General features: G+C 39.2%; 2 protein-coding genes across 3 annotated transcripts; both read right to left on the bottom strand.

The window, feature by feature from the left end:
- Positions 1-268: 268 nt before the first annotated feature.
- Positions 269-7,259, bottom strand: kdsr (3-ketodihydrosphingosine reductase). The gene is made up of 10 exons (XM_004542715.4): positions 6,729-7,259; positions 5,999-6,088; positions 5,686-5,742; positions 5,404-5,469; positions 5,235-5,330; positions 4,274-4,465; positions 3,633-3,716; positions 3,386-3,469; positions 3,171-3,272; positions 269-3,075 (listed from the first exon to the last, which is right to left on the bottom strand). Exons 1-10 carry the CDS (start codon positions 6,915-6,917, stop codon positions 2,956-2,958), a joined length of 1,080 nt encoding a protein of 359 aa, XP_004542772.1. The 5' UTR covers positions 6,918-7,259; the 3' UTR covers positions 269-2,955.
- A 227-nt stretch (positions 7,260-7,486) lies between these two features.
- On the bottom strand, positions 7,487-17,062 carry vps4b (vacuolar protein sorting 4 homolog B). 2 transcript variants are annotated; one of them, XM_004542719.5, is made up of 13 exons: positions 16,912-17,062; positions 14,173-14,284; positions 13,806-13,906; positions 11,854-11,965; positions 11,407-11,554; positions 11,250-11,308; positions 10,943-11,062; positions 10,649-10,805; positions 10,349-10,497; positions 9,613-9,694; positions 9,311-9,530; positions 9,090-9,230; positions 7,487-8,990 (listed from the first exon to the last, which is right to left on the bottom strand). In XM_004542719.5, exons 1-13 carry the CDS (start codon positions 16,930-16,932, stop codon positions 8,889-8,891), a joined length of 1,524 nt encoding a protein of 507 aa, XP_004542776.1. In that variant the 5' UTR covers positions 16,933-17,062; the 3' UTR covers positions 7,487-8,888. The 2 variants fall into 2 exon arrangements, with proteins under 2 accessions (XP_004542776.1, XP_004542777.1); XM_004542720.4 differs by lacking the exons at positions 13,806-13,906; positions 14,173-14,284; positions 16,912-17,062 and adding an exon at positions 12,858-13,102.
- Between the last annotated feature and the right edge of the window lie 422 nt (positions 17,063-17,484).

Here is a 17,484-nt window from a genome sequence, read left to right as displayed (position 1 = left end):
CAGGTCTAACGAAGCATCTAAAGTCCTGCACTCTGTAAACCCGAGAGCTGCTGCTGCTTTGGGAAGTTCCCTTATGAAAAAATTAAATGTCATCCTCTATCAAACAGAATACTTAACATCCTCAGTCCTACACAAACCCTGCACTGTCAAAACTTCTGAACCATGTTCATGCTGAGATTTAATCATTCCCCCCCCCCCTTAAGGCAAGTTCAGTCAAAGAGGTCTAAAGCAATTTAAGAAGAGACAACGACACCCAGGAGTAAAAGGATTTAGGTTTTCTTCACAGGTATTTATTTAGTTTATCATGTAAGAAAATAAGACAAAGAAATGTTCCACTCCTCACATTTTCTTTCAATGGCACACAAGGTGAAGGTGTTAAGCTTTTTTGGCAGAAAGAGTATAAAGCAAAGAAAACAGAAAAAAGCGTGAAACCAAAGAGTGCAGTATGACTTTCATGTTCAAGACTTTTAAATCCATTGAGCATCCGATAATGACACCATTAAACGAGGGAAACTAGCGTGACTCTTACAGAACTTAAATCTTTACTGTATGTTTAAACATATTGTTAGCAGAGGCTTCATTTGCATAGCTTAAAGTTGTGTTAGTGAAAACAAAACTGCTTTTACATGAGCTACATGTTCTATCCATCAATGTGTTGCTACCTCAAGGTAAAAAAAAGAAAAAAGAAAAACCTTCTTAAAGCAATAAATGTACATTTATGGAAAGCTCTCAAGTGCGGGACAGTACGCCTTTAACCAATATCAAATGAGAACATCATCAAACATGAGTCATCCATTCTCAATTTCATGTCTTGGATTTCAGTAAGGCTTCTTTTGTCATAGAAACACTAGAAATTGACCAAACACACACACATACACACAAACCCAAACCCCTCCCCCCCAAACAGTTGGCATTTCACACCAAATAAGTCACCAAAAAAAAATAAAAATAAAATAAAATTAAAAAAAAAATCACCCGGTAAACCAATCATCCACTAACGTATGAAGTCACATTGTTCTGCGGACGGGTCCACTCTCTCATAGCGTTCGCTTCATCAGTAGTCACGTCTTAAGGCTGTAGAATGGGCCGCATGCTGCTCTCCAGCTTTTATAAACTAACACTAAGATCAAAAGAGCAGCGACATCAAAATAAACCACAAATAAATGTGCTGCGATCTCAAGAAATTGTCTTAACACATTTTGGCATTCAAATATTGGTGTATTTAAAAAATAATGTTCCTATGTTCTGATTTGTATCGCTTTGTTATAAAGTACATTCTCTCCGACTGGACCAAAGGAAGACTTGCGAGAGTCAACATTGTATTTTCTTCTTCCTTTTGCATTCAAAACAATAAGAAAGTCAGATGGTAACTAAGACTTGACAGAAATCAGAAGGGAATCTATATTTTGTAATCTAGAGAGTTTTGAAGTCCCAGCAGTGCACGACAGCGTCAGTGCATGTAAAAAACAAAACAACAACAACAACAACAACAACAAAAAGAGCATCGTAGAGATGAGGGCTAACACTTCCACTCTTGTTCCTCCAAAAGTTTGGCCATTATATAAGATGACTCACCAGCGCCCTCACTAGATGTACAGAGACACAACCCGAACCAGCGAGTCCCGCCCATCTCTGAGTTACACCAACCTGACAGATTATGCATCTTCACTGGGGATGGCTGAGAATGTGCACTGACACAAAAAACTGCAAGTAAAAAATGATACGCTTCATGCTTCCTTTAGCAACTTATTAGTGTTTTTTGTTTTTTTGTTTTTTTTAAATTAAACTGACAAGTGCATGAGTGAAACTTAAATTTATGTGCTGGTTTATTTGTTTGTGTATCCCCTCCCACTCTAATCTTACGACTTCATGGCTTCAACCCATAGTACCTGCTTTACTTTCTTCACTTAGCTGGAATGACGAGGAAAACGTTTTTGCTGTCTTTATTCCCGAGACAAAAACTTCGAATGGCTTTACTCTTTCCGGAGGTGGTCGGCTCAGTCACAGCAAACACACTTGCACATCCCACGGTTTTCAGCGACAACGCTGCACGTAACGTTTTGGAATAGTATCACTATTATTAATAATAATGATAATATGTGGAGATTATTTTATGAAATATAGATTTAAAAAAAATTAAAGACAAACATAAGCTCTCTCCTGCCCTTTGATATCATGGAAGAGTACTGTCGTATAATGTATGACCTCAGTTCACACACAAACACAAACAAAAATATCCCGCAGCATAAACAAAACACTGTGAGTCACGACCGCTTTTAAACACAGAGGTTATTCAGTCAAAAAAGAGCGAGAGAGAGGAAAAAAAAAGGGAAGGATCTTTGCCGGCAAAGACCTGAAGTATGGAAAAGGTGGGAAAGAAAGGGCTTATATAGTGAAAACTGTAAAAACTCTCTAAAAGATGGAAATCTCTGATACATGCGGCACAACATGACGAAAAAGAGAGTAACAACTATTCTGTTTTCGCTATAGCCTCTGGTGGGGAAAAAAAATAAAAAATTCAGGCCATATTTGGCACAACCGGTTAGACGGGCTGTTGCTTTTCTTCTCTGTGGGAACCAAAAAAAAAAAAAAAAAAAACTGAAGAAGGGAAGCCTAGATACTGGAAATCAGGATGTGGGATTTTTAGTCACCCCTCTTTCCTCTAAAGTAAGGCTGCTTCCAAAAGAAGCAGGTGGACACATTAAACTGAAGTCACCAGGGGAAAAAAATACATCTAAATGGCTATCAAGTCTGTGGAGTAGACACGTAAACATCTGCCACTTTCTTCCATTCCATCTGCTAAAGTTGACATCAGAAATGCTGACATGGCCTTTTGTTTTTTAACCCCACCCCCACCTACGGTTGTGCACTTGTACAGCTGGAGGAAGGGACTGGCTGGGAGGGCAGTGGGTAGAGGGTTGGGGGCATCGGGGTGAGGTGAAGGTAAGGCTGCTGTTACTCCCTCTTATTGGCCGCTTTTGACTGCTCCCTTTGAATCATGCAGCGGCGCACGATGCTGTCAAAGCTCCCCAGGTAAAAAAGTGCGATGGTCCGAAACAATCCCATGGTGACAATCTGTGCGGGAATTTCAAAATAAAAGGTTAGGCTTAAATTTGCAGATCTGCTGAGGAGCAATTTCCTGCAATTTCCTATCATGTACAGGGCTGTACCTGCTGGAGACCCTCTGTGATGGAGGTGACGGGTGACATTCCACAGGTGAGCGCTGATAGCATGTAACCATCTGGACCAACAGAGCTGTTGAAGTTCCCCTGCTGTGAGATGAACGAAAAACAAGCAGATACATTTGCCAAAGGAAAAACAAACAAAATACAGAGCACACATCTCATTTTTAAACTGGGCGCTGAATGTGATCCGAGCTTCTTACCACTGCGTCCCGGACAATGATTTTGGCCACTTGGTCTGGTTGACAAACTCCAGAGGTTTCAGAGATTAACTTGGTCTCCAGAGGCTGGGAGAGGAAAGCGGAGAAAGAGAGAGAGGGGTGGGGGTAAGACCGCAAGCATTTAAGCAGCAGTCTAAAATGTGAAAATAAAGGGAAAACACCTCCAAGAAAATTTACATAAAGAAACAGGAAGTAAGAAAAGTAAGTATTTCTCTGTACTGTTGCATACCTTTGTCTTGTTCTCCTCAGCCAGTCCTGGAGTGTCAGTGTCAGGGGGGTATGCCACAGTCACGTAGATATTGTAGGGCTTTATCTGCAGAAGGAAAACAGAGCAATAACTGCCTTAGCAATTCCACTACTGAGACCATGACAACTAACTACATACGTTAACATTTCAACAGCTCTTTGACAAGCAATAAAAGTTAGCCTGAATGCTACCTATATGTAGAAAAAGTATAATCATTACAGCACTGACTCTAGTGAAATGTCCCTTATCATCATCTTCACTCAAGCTGCAGACACACTGCAAGTGTGTGAATGTGTGTGTGAATGGGTGGATGACTGGTTGTGTAAAGCGCTTTGGGGTCCTTAGGGACTAGTAAAAGCGCTATACAAATACAGGCTTGTTGCATATGAAGGCTGGGTGCTTGTGGACACTCCAGGCTCTGGCTGCTTAGATGAACCTCTAATGCATTTACTCTCAGATCAAATGTCATTCTCTTTGGTAGTTACTTCAGTTGAAGGAAATTGAGAAAAGTTTATCTTCAGTCCTGCCTACTTCTGGTCGTGCAATGTCATTCATATTCTATGCTAAGGAATGCTAAGAATTGCTTCAAGCGTGTTTGTAGGCAATTTTTGCAAAACACATACCTCCATCTGCAGCGACTCTGCAAGGCCTCGCAGGGCAAACTTAGATGGGGAGTAGGCAGTGTAACCAAACAGACCAATCTGGCCCGCCTGGGAGGAAACGAACATGATGCGGCCCATTCTTCGCTCCTTCATGGTGGTTATGACAGCTCGTGTTGGGTAAACGCTGCCCAGGTAGTTCACTTCCATCAATTTCTGGAAACGAAGGCTACATTAATACTACAACCAGTGTCCATGGTACATTACATAATTGTAGGCAGCTTCAGTCACTTTAAAACCTGAGCAGTTCAAAGTCTCTTGATTCACAGCAGGCCAAAGGCCATAAATTTAGCCACTTCTTCAGAAATTCTGACAGTAATGTGATTTCTTACCAAGTCACAAATCAAACCTTTTCTAATAAGAACATAATGTATGACACTCATTTCAAAAGACCCAATTCCTGCTTTGGTGCACATGTATTATGTCGACAGCCAATAATTTTAAGTAATTTTAAAGAAATTAATGCTCTCGATCAAACCTATTAAATTCGCGGCAGGTTTTTCCATTCATATAAGAAGGAATTGTGAAGCTTCCCAAAGAATATAATGGCCTTCCCCCTCAGGTTATAAAAATCTATTTAATCATTTATTTATGGAGGATTTAATTTGCTCATTCATAAAATACATTTATGATTAGCAAATGCCCAGAAGTAATGGAAAAATACACTGAACAGTCCACATGTGTTTCACCTAACCAAAAGCCTATTATAATCAAGGAAAAACTGATTCTCATGTGTGATTCAATTTGGAAAAAACAAAACAAAACAAAAAACACACCCCTGCAACACAGCTTTATTATTCTGATCTTTCACCCGGTTGTAATTATCAGCAATGAATAACTGTATACTTCTAAACAGTTTTTAGCACTACTATGAGAAGCTTAAAGTCCTTGGAACTTAAAGAATCCAATGACTGCAGGTACTTACTTTAAAACGATCTACCTCCACTTCCTCAAACTTTCCAGAAACTGAAGTTCCAGCGCAGTTCACAAGCATATCAACGGGACCTAGCTTTTCTTGAGCCTGCACGACAGGAAAAAGTCACTGCTGTACTTCTTAATTATTAAAGCTATGTTCCATTAGAGGGTAACACTACCTGTTTTATCACGTTTTCCACTTGACTGTAATCACTGGAAACATCAACTGAGATGCAGAGCACCACCTAAATAAGGAAACCAAGATTTTAATAATGCAAAATGCAATCACTTTTCACAGCCTACATATGCGGCGTTTTTAATGATTTATCTTTACTTTAATCATTTCTCTAAGCCTACACATCTGGAAAATGTGTGCAGGAAAGATTATGCATGTAGAATATACTTTTAATGAGTTCTTTAATAAAAGGCATCTTTTATTGAAATACATACTGAACCCATACCTGCTTGTCATTGATGGCAAATTTCTCCACTTCCTTCTTTGCCTGAAGCAACTTCTCCTACAGGAAAAAAAAATGCATGTTTACTGTTATACACACAAAAGCTTGCAAATATCATTATGAATGTCATGAACTCCACAACTAAATGAAAACATGTAATAATGCGGGTCAACTCACGTGCACTTTTGCACGTGAGTGACATGGAACAAGTTCACCTTTAGAGTTTGACTGTGTGACATCAGATGCGCTCAGACAACAAACAGCCTGTTGACGAGGCTACACTCCAAGGTAGGATCTGCTAAATGTTTGTGCTTACCTCGTCTCGCGCCACCAAAGTGATGAACGCTCCTTGCTTATAGCACTCAATAGCAATGCATTTCCCAATCCCACTGGAGCCTCCTGTCACCTAAATCAAAGTTCAAACAAAAGGGTAAATGATAATGCAACTCAGACTGGGGCACAGGTTAACCTGGAAATGTTAATTATGTTTCTCAAAAGGTAATGCAGCTTTAATAAAGTTAATCGTTTAAAAAGTCATTTTTCCTACTGTTTTAGCATTATTGCATAATAAAATTATCCTAACCCCACAATGTTGTCTCTGAGAGTTTACTAGGTACATCAAGGTAAAGCAAACAATATTTACCTTTAGTGGCCTGCCTGCGAAGTTTATCATTAACCAAGCTGAATTACCTGAAGTTAGTGGTTACTGCACTGGTTTTATTTCAGTGGATTATACTTTATCCAAGTATAAAACAGGTTGTGAAGTAAGATTGAAGCATTAATTAAAGCAATATTCCTTAGCTCATATGTGGGCGTGTCACGACAGACACCTGACTTTCGCAATAAACTCAGCTACTATTAAAATAAACGATGAAAAAGAAAAAAGAAAGTTACGACTTCTTGTTGTCCTTAGGCTAAGTGCGAATACGCCACCTAACGTAAATATAAAGCTATGGCTAACCTTAAACTCAGCTAGGCTAACTTAAAACTGCAGTTATGAGTAGCCGTTAGCGACCGTTACCAGCCAGCTAAACCGTAACACTTACCACGACGTGGGCCCCGTTCAATTTCAGAGGCTTGGGACTAATGAGGGGCGATATCATATATAACAGCAACACAAAAGCAACGATGAAGGCAGCGACAACAAGCAGCATGATGAACGGAAGAAGGAGCCACCAGGAATTGATAAAAAGCCAATCTGTTATCGCTGAGCTGAACCCTTCTTCAGAGGACATGGGTGAAATCTGGCAATCGTTAGCTTGTTTGCTAACTAGCAGGCCAGCTTCTGGGGGTCCGATAAGAGAGCTACGAGGTAGGCGGCGGTGCTGAAAGAGGGGGGCGGCGAAATGCAAACCCCGGAGGAGTTTTTTTTTTTTTTCCCCAGAGCTCGGTAGCAGGTCACAGACGTGTAACAACCAGGTTAGAGTGCAGCGGTGAATCTCGGCTCCCCCGTGACAAAGCGCAGTCTACATGAACCAAAACAAATCGAAGTGTTAGCGGACGCCGAACTGTGCTACGTGGTACTTGTAGTTCTAAAGCATGCACTTGCTCTCTGGAACCTGCAACGTTGGCTCATCGGGCTTGAACAGCAATTCCCATAATGCAACGCACCACCACTTTTATTCGTAGTATCCGTTTGAGCAATAGCTACACACCCAAATGAACTTGCAGTTTTTTTGACACACGCAGCTTTACATTCATCAGGTAGGCTGACTCTGTGACTTTTTTAAAACTACATTTCTACCTTAAATTACTGGCAACAGCACAGTTGATTCATTACAGGGAAAAAGTAAACAGCTTCTCTTTGTTGCTTTACCTTTTATTTACACTGTGGAAATGAAAAACAGAAAATCATATGCACTGATAACCTCTTCACAAAGAAAAGGCTTGAGAGTTGGCTATATATATATTTATACATTTACAGTAAAATGAAGATATTCCCCATCAAAAGACAGTTTGCAGGGAAACAGACTAAGGTTGTATATTGTCTCTAAAAGAACTTACACGAAATGTACAAGTAATATACATTTCTTAGTTGTAGTGACAATTCACTTGATACATTAGCAGTAGGACTAAGAAATTTAGAAATAAACCAATAGAAATAACCATTCAGTTGGAACAAAAAAGGCCCTTGCAACTTTTGTAGAAGGCACACGGTGCACACTGCCATTTATGGCTATTTAAAGTTCATGGTTGGAAATGCATTCTATGTTGTCAAGTACACAAGATTTCTCCATCTGAGCCATCAGTGTGAGGCTTCAACATTTCACGTGGCTTATTAGCTGTGAGGTGCTAAAGCTGTCATAATATAAGGCTTAATTTTTCGGTTGCTATTACAGATAATTAGTGAATCCTGTGGACAGAAATACAAAATATGTACAACAGGTATTAAAAAAAAAAAACTAAACAAACAAAAAAACCAAACAAAAGAAACAAGCTGTGAGACAAAGCAATTCAAAGCTAACAAGTTCTTGATAAATGAAAGTAATGCTGGTCTGGCACCAATAGTGATCCACCCTAAAAGCCATGTTTATTTCAAATGAATAAACACAATCATAATTTGTATTGAAAGTGGATAAACAATCCAAAACTGTCACAGAGGCTAATGAACTGCTCGTCCTGAGTATCTTTTTCTCTAAATTGTATCCACCACTGGGAGCCAATGACACCAACAATGCCACAAAATATTCTTTGAACTCATACATATGTTCCTCAAAGTACCACATAGTCTATAAAATGCTTGTTTCTTATTTAAAAAATAGAGACTAAGTCCTTTTCTTCTGAGGTGTACAAGAGAAAGTCTTTCCGTAAAATACATGATTTTGTTTTCAATCTTACTTAGAATAACTGCAGTTAGTTTCTCTAATTTGCATGAGTATTTTGCTCATCGAAAACTTTAATGAACAAGTTAAATTATCTTCCAGAGTTGTGTTGATTCTTTAGTTAAGTCAGATGTAGGTGGGAAATCTTTAATCTTCTTTGGAAAATAGTGACTAACAAATAAAACCGAGTCTTGCACCCTTAGTGTGGTTATCAGACTGGCAAAACAATATAGTAATCTCACCCAGTTGACTAACCCTCGCGGTCATGTGAATGGTTAGGATGAGAAGGAAAGAGTGAGGAGGGGGAAAGGGACAAGAACAGTAAAGACACACAATTACAATTCCTTTGCTTTGGTTTCGCTTGGTTTGGCTCAATCACCCAACCTAGCCTTCCTGTCCAAAGTCCTCTGTGAACTTTTTCAGTTTCTCCAGGTCTTGTTCGTTAACTGTTGGCTTCGTGTTGGACTGAGACCTCAACATATCAGCCTGAAAACAGGGTGGGGAAAAAGGAAAAGAAAAAATAAAGATTTGAACATGTTCCAATGCGGAAATGGGTGGAAAAATTTAGGGTTTTCATATTCCTACCATGGATACCACAGGTTCCAACAGCTTCTCCCCAGGGACTTCCATCCATGTCATTTCAATTGCGTTTGGATCACCCGGTGAGCAAGGAGTCAGGAGGTCATCTATAGTAACTTTGGGGTCATCTCTTGATGGACCTCGTACCTTATTCAAATTAAATATTTAATTACAACATTCACAGCATACTACAGTTTAGAATTAAACAGACATTTTGAAAGGCATACCCGTTTGAAGTGGGTTGCTGACTGGACCTTTCGAACAGGCTGCATTAGAGCATCTCTGACAATAATGCTGATATCTGCTCCTGAGTATCCGTCTGTCTTCTTGCCCAGAGTGTTAAAGTCAGATTCGTTGAGACTGTTGGGAGTGGAGCCCAGATGGAGCTTGAACATGAAGGCGCGGGCGTGCTCTTCAGGCAGTGGGATATAGATTCTCTTCTCAAATCTGTGATGGTTTTATTTGACCTCAGTGAGCACACAGGCGAATGACAGCAGAACAGCAACTATAAATGACTAATAATGATTACCTCCTTCTGATGGCTGAGTCTAGAGTCCACGGAATGTTTGTTGCGCCGAGAACCAGGATGCCTTCATTGTCATTTCCAACTCCTGTACAAAAACACAATCAGTGCAAATTAAATATGAGCTTCTCTTACTGTCAAACACCTCCTACTAAAAATCTGCAATCACATAAGATTTCTATTACAGGCCAGCCAAAGAGCAAAGAAGTGGATGTTTAGATACCTCATAGGTTAGAGACATAACATCTGTGCAGCTGGATCAAATTAGCTGGAGTTTAAGTCCAGATTCAGAGCAGATTATGGAAAATTTGTACTAAATGACTTCTAAATTAGACCAGATTGAATTACACTGTTCATATTTCTGTGAACACGCTTTATGCAGCCATCCAGGATTAAATGGGAACTCTAATATTTCTTAGTAATTACTCTTACCTAAAAGGTAACTTAGCTTTATTATTTATTTTAAGCTATAAAAGAGGGATGTATGGGGTATGATTTTATTTCATTTTTAAGTTCAGTGTTCAGTAACCTAAATATTTTGAATGCTTATAAGTACCTTATAGTCATATAACAACAATTTACATACATTTGGTTATCCCATCATGGTGTCAGTAAAATTTTAAAATACAGAAAGATACTGAAATAGAAAAGTCACTTTATGGCACAAATATTTCATTACTGAAAAAAAAAATCCCACATTCATTTCTCTTATTATTTATACATAATTAGTAATCACCCTTACCTTGCATCTGAACCAGAAACTCTGTCTTAATACGGCGAGCAGCTTCACTCTCATTCTCACTTCTGGACCCGCACAGCGAGTCAATCTCATCAATAAAGATGATAGAAGGTTTATGCTCTCTTGCGAGGCTGAAAAGGTTTTTCACCAACCTGGGAAGCAAAAGGAAAGCTTTTAAGGAAATGAAATGGCAGCCAGAGCTGGCTGCAGGATAGTTTTGTATATTATATTCCAATATTGCACATTATATGTTAGAAAGTAAAATCATATGGTTAATTTGTGCTTCTGTGAATTGCTGCTCACTTTTCACTTTCTCCCAGCCACTTTGAGACTAGGTCCGATGAGGAGATTGAGAAGAAGGTTGAGTTGTTTGCCTCTGTGGCGACTGCTTTAGCCAGGTAAGACTTTCCAGTACCTGGAGGGCCAAAGAGCAAGATGCCCCTCCATGGAGTTCGCTTTCCTGTCAGTCAAGCAAAGAGGTAATTTAATCTAAATTAGTATGACCACAACATCACTTACTACACTCTGACACACAACTATTTCTTCTATCATTTAAGAACCACACAGTGAAGTGGGTTCTTATTCACAGAGATTTACCTGTGAAAAGGTGCGGGAATTTGATTGGAAGTATAACGGCTTCTTTCAGCGCCTCCTTGGCTCCTTCTAAACCAGCAACATCATTCCATTTAACATTTGGTTTCTCCATAACAATTGCACCTGGGAAAAGATAAACAGTACATTACTGACAAGCCTTATATTTAAACTAATAAACATGCAAAAATATACATACTATACAGAGTGGTTTAACATAGAAGCACGCAACACCAGAAGGTTGAAGCCATCAGGTTTCAGTGGTCTTTATATTGATTTATATTAATATAAAGATTTAAGAAATGTTACAAACCTGAGAGTTGATTTTGGAACTTCTTTTTCTCTGGATCATCACCCTCGTCACTTTCATTTCTGGAGACAAAAACATATTTTATCTTGATTTTCCAATCATATGACATTAACAGCATCACATGAGCTGATTTGCTCTACTGCCCCGCCCAGTAACACACCCTTTGTCATCAGATTGCGACTCTTTGACAGGCTTAGCAGGGGCCTTATCTTTCTTCTTGAGATACTCTTTCAGCTTTTCTGCTCTGTCCAAGTATTCTGCACATTTTGCCCGGATGCTCTGTTTTGCTTTGTCACCCTGGGCTTCATCTGTCAGAAATCAGCACACACACAATATACATTACAAAACAAAACAAAAACAAACCAACAAAAATTATTGTACAACCTTTTTGCTTTAAAACGAAACCCTTCTTTTAGTACTTTTAAAATTATACAACTATTATCATTATTCTTACTATCAAAATGTACAAAACGGCCCACGGTTTTTTTAAGTCACATGAAGTCATCTGTCATCTGACCCACAAAAACGTACAGGTATCAATGACTATTATCAAACTATGATTTCTGTCATTATCACACATGTGCCATTGTGCTGTCTCATGCCTCACATTTCACCACATGAAGGAAGTACTGAACAGCAGCCTGGTATAGGCGTAAAGCCTCCTCGTAGTTCTGGGCTTTATCCTCCTGAGCCGCCTTGCTGGCAAGATCGATGGCTTTCTAAAATAACAAAGGACAATGTCAGTTCAGTTGAAACTCGCGGCTGTTCAAAAGAATAAAGAGCAGACAACCTACAAGTCATGTCTTTGGATTATGAGACACATATAGATAATCAAAATAAACATCAAGACAAGACAAGGACAAGTACCAGCACATAAAGTTGGAACTTTAACTGAGTAAGGAAATAATGATAATAATATTAAAACAATCTACTAAATGTCCCCTAAAGCTCACGTTAGTAAAATATAAAGTGGTCGTAATCTACTGTAAAGCTTCACCTGTGCAGTGAGGTGACACCGCGCGCACACACAAACACACAGTCAACGCTTTCTTTCACTTCCTTTTTGTGAGTTTATCTATAAAGAGCAACTTCAGCAGAATTTACATGTTCAGAGAACAACCCAGAATACCCCATTTTGCTCTTTAAATTTGATATCTTTTCTGAAGCCATTTAAAAGTAGCTAGCAGCGTTAAGCTGATTAGGTATCTTGTAGTCCAGTTGTTAGCAACTCAGTAATATTATGAGGCTTCCGGCACAATTCAGCTGAAAAAAACAAAACAGAAACGAAAAAAACCCCAAACTGAATCTTTGTAATACACATGGACCATAGTATCAGGTTTGAGTGGTCAGTATCTTACTTACTACAACACTGGCGTCTTGTGGGATAAGCTAGCCAAGTATGCTAATTAGCAGCTAATGTTACTAATGTTGTGTTTTTTAACACCGATGGAAAGGTTGAAACCAAGCGCAAACCTTAAAAACTAGCCCCGAAGTGTTTCTTACTAGCACCTAGTACACTGTAGCCAATTTATTTCAACGTTTAAACAACTTTTATGGCGTTTTTTTTAAAGCTATTTTTTAGCCTCCTCTAGGGTTGGTCCCCCAACTTACCTGTAAATTGTTGTTGGCAGCCATAACGGCGGATCACTTGCCCAGTAATCAAAGCGAACGTAACACCACGCGAGTAAACTATTTTTTAAATACTCTACTTAAGAAATCAGCTACACGCGTAGACTGTAAACACGCAAACGAGGTTTCAAGCTGACTTCTTTTGGTGTTTTCGTATCTCTGAACGCTCCCTTCTCAGAGCCGAGGAAGATACTTCCGCATTGAAAAGTCGATACTCGCGTGCACGAAATGTAATGACGTCAAGACGTAGCCTCCACACAGTCATCGTAAACACAGGTCATAGATGCAGTTCAGTAACTGTCACCATTCAATGCTGCCCTTTTTTTCTAAAACAAAAAACTGCGCTTGTCCTAACTATTTCAGCCCCGTAATTCTCTTCATTATGGTCACTCCCAATGAAAATCTTAACATTTTCAGCTCAGCCTCCTGCCTTTTTGTCGATGACAACACTTCCAAACATACATCATAGCAGTTTTTATATTTTTCTGTAAACCTTCTCTGTTGCTGTTATTGCTATCCTTGTCTTACAAATCACTCTAATCTCCACCCTCTTCACCCTGCCTGCACTCTCTTTTTCACCTCTCTTGAGCACTGTTTGTTGCTTTGAATGGCTGACCCAAGGTATTTGACTCTTCCTGACTTAACTTACTCCACTCCTTGTATTTTAAGACCTATAAAGTGAAGACTGGGTATGGATGAACTTTTTCATGCCTCTATAAATTTTGTGTTGCTGTCATGTGGTGTGTGTGTGTGTGTGTGTGGTTTGTCCTCTTTATATTATTATTATTATTATTATTTTTAGTTTACAACAAATAAATGTCCCTTGAAGTTTTGAAATGATAGGCAGGACTCTCACACTGCCCCACCCCACTAATTTTTTCATGATCCATTTGTACAGGGAATATTTTGTACTGTCATATCTGTAATGACCTCTTTATTCACTAGGTACTCCTGTAGTTCTTCCGCTCTGTCCAAGTACTGTTTACATTTATCTCTTATCTTCTGGTTGCCATCTTTACCTTGAGGTTCACCTGAAAGAAGAAAACAACAATGAAACAATGGTTTCAGCAAACACACAAAGATTTTCTCATCACACATCACAACTAAAAAATGTGTTGGCCTAAAACTATGTAGCTGTTTATGTTTCAGCCAAATTCAGCCAAGAGTTGAGTGTATTCCTTCACTGATGTCCAATAGTGCAGCCGCCTTCAGAGTGAAGGGACGGCGTATACTGTAATATTTCAGATAACAGTAGGGTGATATTAGCTGCGTGATATTAGTCACAATGGTGACGCACGTTTCAGAATGTGGAGAAAGTACTTGACAGCATGTTGGTAAGAGCGGATGGCCTCCTCATAGTTTCCAGCCTCGTCCTCCTCTGAGGCCTTCTGTGCTACGGCAATAGCTTTCTGAAACGACAGGACATGGATCAATAGTTCAGACCTTGTGTTTCTATTACATCCACCAGCATAGTTCATTCATGAACCTTAACAGGTCATAACACCAAAGTGTTCTATGAAGTATCCTGATGTTTCACTATCTGAAGTCAGAAACATGGATTATGAAGGAACACTAACAATAATAAAAACATTGAGGCTTTGAGCTAGTGCATAAATTGGGCCGTTCCAAAGCTGAGTAAAGGGAAAGGAAAATATAATTAAATTCTGATACTTTTAAATGTGAAAATCCAAAAAAGTTCATGGCTTTTAAAGATGACCTACCTGTATTTACCCATCTTATAATAAATTTGGTAATCAATATGCATGCACCATTTATGAAGTAATGAACCATCAGGTTCACACTGCAGATAGACACCCTGAGAGCTCCCTTCATAACCTTGGTCTGAATTTTCTATTGGAATGAACTTCCATGCATTATTATCATTCTGTAGCTGGAAATGTTTCTTGAATTTATAGAAGTGTTTTCAATTTTGTGTTTCCTGTTCAAAACTGCCAGTGAAAATCAGTCAAGACTGTTGCTGTTATCTGCCAATCTCTAAAAGAAACCTCATAAATAAAATGTGACTGTACTGTCTTTCATCTGTGTGAACAGACTGAACCTTACAATGTAAAACTATGTAGAAAATTAGCAGAGGCTATTGTGTGCCATCCACCTCTAGCTACCCATTCGTGTATTATGAAAAGCAATATACACTCAATGGACACTTTATTAAGTACACATTGCTAGTAAAGGGTTGGACCTCCTTTTGCCTCCATAGCTGTTCTTATTCTTCATGGCACGGATTCAACAAGGTGCTGGAAACATTCCTCTGAGACTTTGGTTCATAATAACGGGATTGTGTTACACAGTTACTGCAGATTTGTCAGCTGTACATTTATGATTCAAATTGGCCATTCCACCCTACACTAAAGGTGCACTACTGGATTAAGGTCTGGTGACTGTGCAGGCCATTTAAGTACAGAGAAGTCATTGTCATGTTCAAGAAACCAGTCTGAAACGATCTGAGCTTTGTGACAAAGTGCATTATTCTGTGGACATAAAGGGATCGACATGGTCAGCAGCAATGCTGGAGCTTAAATGATGCTCAGTTGATACAAAGTGTTGTAGAAACATATCACACACCAATATATCACCATTACCAGCTAGAACTGTTGATACAAGGAAGGACAGATCCATACTTTAATTTTATTTATACCAAATTCTGACCCTACCACCTGAATGGCAGAGAATACGGATACTCAGACTGGGAAACATTTTTCCAATCTTCTTTTGTCCAGTTATGGTGAACACATGAGAATTAGAATCAGTTTCCCTGTTCTTAGCTGACAGGGGTCGAACCTGATGTTGTCTTCTGCTGGTGTAGCCCATTTGCTTCAAGGTTAGACATGTCTTGTGTATTCAGAGAGGCTCTTCTGCGTACCTTGGCTGTAACAAATGCTTATTTGGATTACTGTTGCTGTCCTATCTATGAAAAGCAGTCTGGCCATCAACAAGGTGTTTTTTCCCCTGTGTGGTAAATCCCACTAAATACTCTGACCAACGAGTCTGCCTCCAACATCTACGCCGTGTTCAGAGTTGCGTAAATCACATTTCTTCCTTATTCTGATGCCCAGTTTGAACATTGCTGTGTCAAAAAGTGATATCAGATGCTTTTATGTGCTATGCATTTTCTTTTATGGTTAACTAGACTGCAGTTAACAAGATTTATCAGGTGGTTATATATAAAACAAAGAAATGACCTGTTTTGTAAGTATCTTTATGGGTCTGCTTTATTGTACATATGTTATCATATATTTTAAAATAGCACTGACTAAAAGAGTCTTTACAGAACCATTATATTTTTTGTCATCTCTGCTGCCCTCTTCAGCAGCTCACTCTTAAACATGACTTTTTAGTGTCAGTGAGACTATTTATAAAAGATATATAAAAGTCTCTTTGCCAATAAACTGATTGCAGCTTCTACCTCTTGACAGAAATGTTGGTTGTGGCTCAGAATGACTTCACGAGAGACAGATTTGACATTTGTTCCACAGATTATAAACCAACACGTCATTTACGACCGTTTTAATACAGGCTATCATTTTTTTTTTTTGCACAACACTGCCCCTAAATGCACTGGGTTGCTGCCGTGTGACTGGCTGATACGAGCAATTGAGCAGATTTATCTAATGAAGTGGTCGGTGAGGGTATTTACTGCCGTCATCAGATTTAACAAACAGTAGAAAAATACATTATTAAAACTAGTTAGTTCACTGATTATAATTAACCCTGACTAAAACACCTCGTTACTTCTTTCACGAACTGCCTCTGAATCTGCCGCGCTCATGTCAACCCTATTTTGCGGGCAGTGATGCAGTTAGCTCTGGAAGTGACCTAATGAGGCACACAAATAGAGAACTTAGAAAACAAAGCACGGATCAAAAAGTATCAACAAAGTCAACCGTGTCAAAACGAAACCTGCAAAACTGCAAACATGAAACACCCTCTGTGATTTCCCTCCAGTATGAGAAGAAGTTGCAAACACGTAAGAAACACGACGTTTTCCAGCCTTAAAGTTGTTGTTTTTTTAACCTACCTGCAGATTTGTTGGCTCCATGAGGAGTCCCGTACGAATTAAAGAAGCACAACAGATTCAACACCCGAAACTCTGTTTCGTTTACTCGACAATGCCAGAAGTTCCTGTTTGCTTGTCACCGCCTTAGCATTGTAGCCTTGCCAGTCAGCCAGTCAGAAAGAATGAGAACGATGCGGGACACCCGTCCTGTCACTGAGTCACTGTACTTAATTGTTGTTGTGCTGGTTAAAGTCAATACGTGTTGCTGAATCACTGAATCATTGTCCAGCAGCATGAAAAAGCTGGTTCGGAATTTTATTGTCTGCTTTCACTGAAAAAAAATTTAGGGGTGGCGTCACACATATAAGAAAGTAAATAAAAGTCAGATAGAGAGAGTTTTAGATGCAACTCGGTTGCAGTAGTTAAAAGGCACATAAATCTGGACGTTCGCATGTGCGAATACGCACTAAAATCCCCTTCTCTGATGCGACATGTGATATATGCACCACTAGAGGTCGCCCCAAGATCACCGTGCAAGAGTCAACAACGTTCGAGTCATACTGTATAAAAGTTTGTATACGGTCATTGTGAACT

Source organism: Maylandia zebra, linkage group LG18, assembly GCF_041146795.1.
Source record: "Maylandia zebra isolate NMK-2024a linkage group LG18, Mzebra_GT3a, whole genome shotgun sequence".
In the NCBI taxonomy this organism is placed as follows: domain Eukaryota; kingdom Metazoa; phylum Chordata; class Actinopteri; order Cichliformes; family Cichlidae; genus Maylandia; species Maylandia zebra.
The sequence above is the reverse complement of the archived record's forward strand: the minus strand, read 5'-3'. Positions and strand labels throughout refer to the sequence as shown.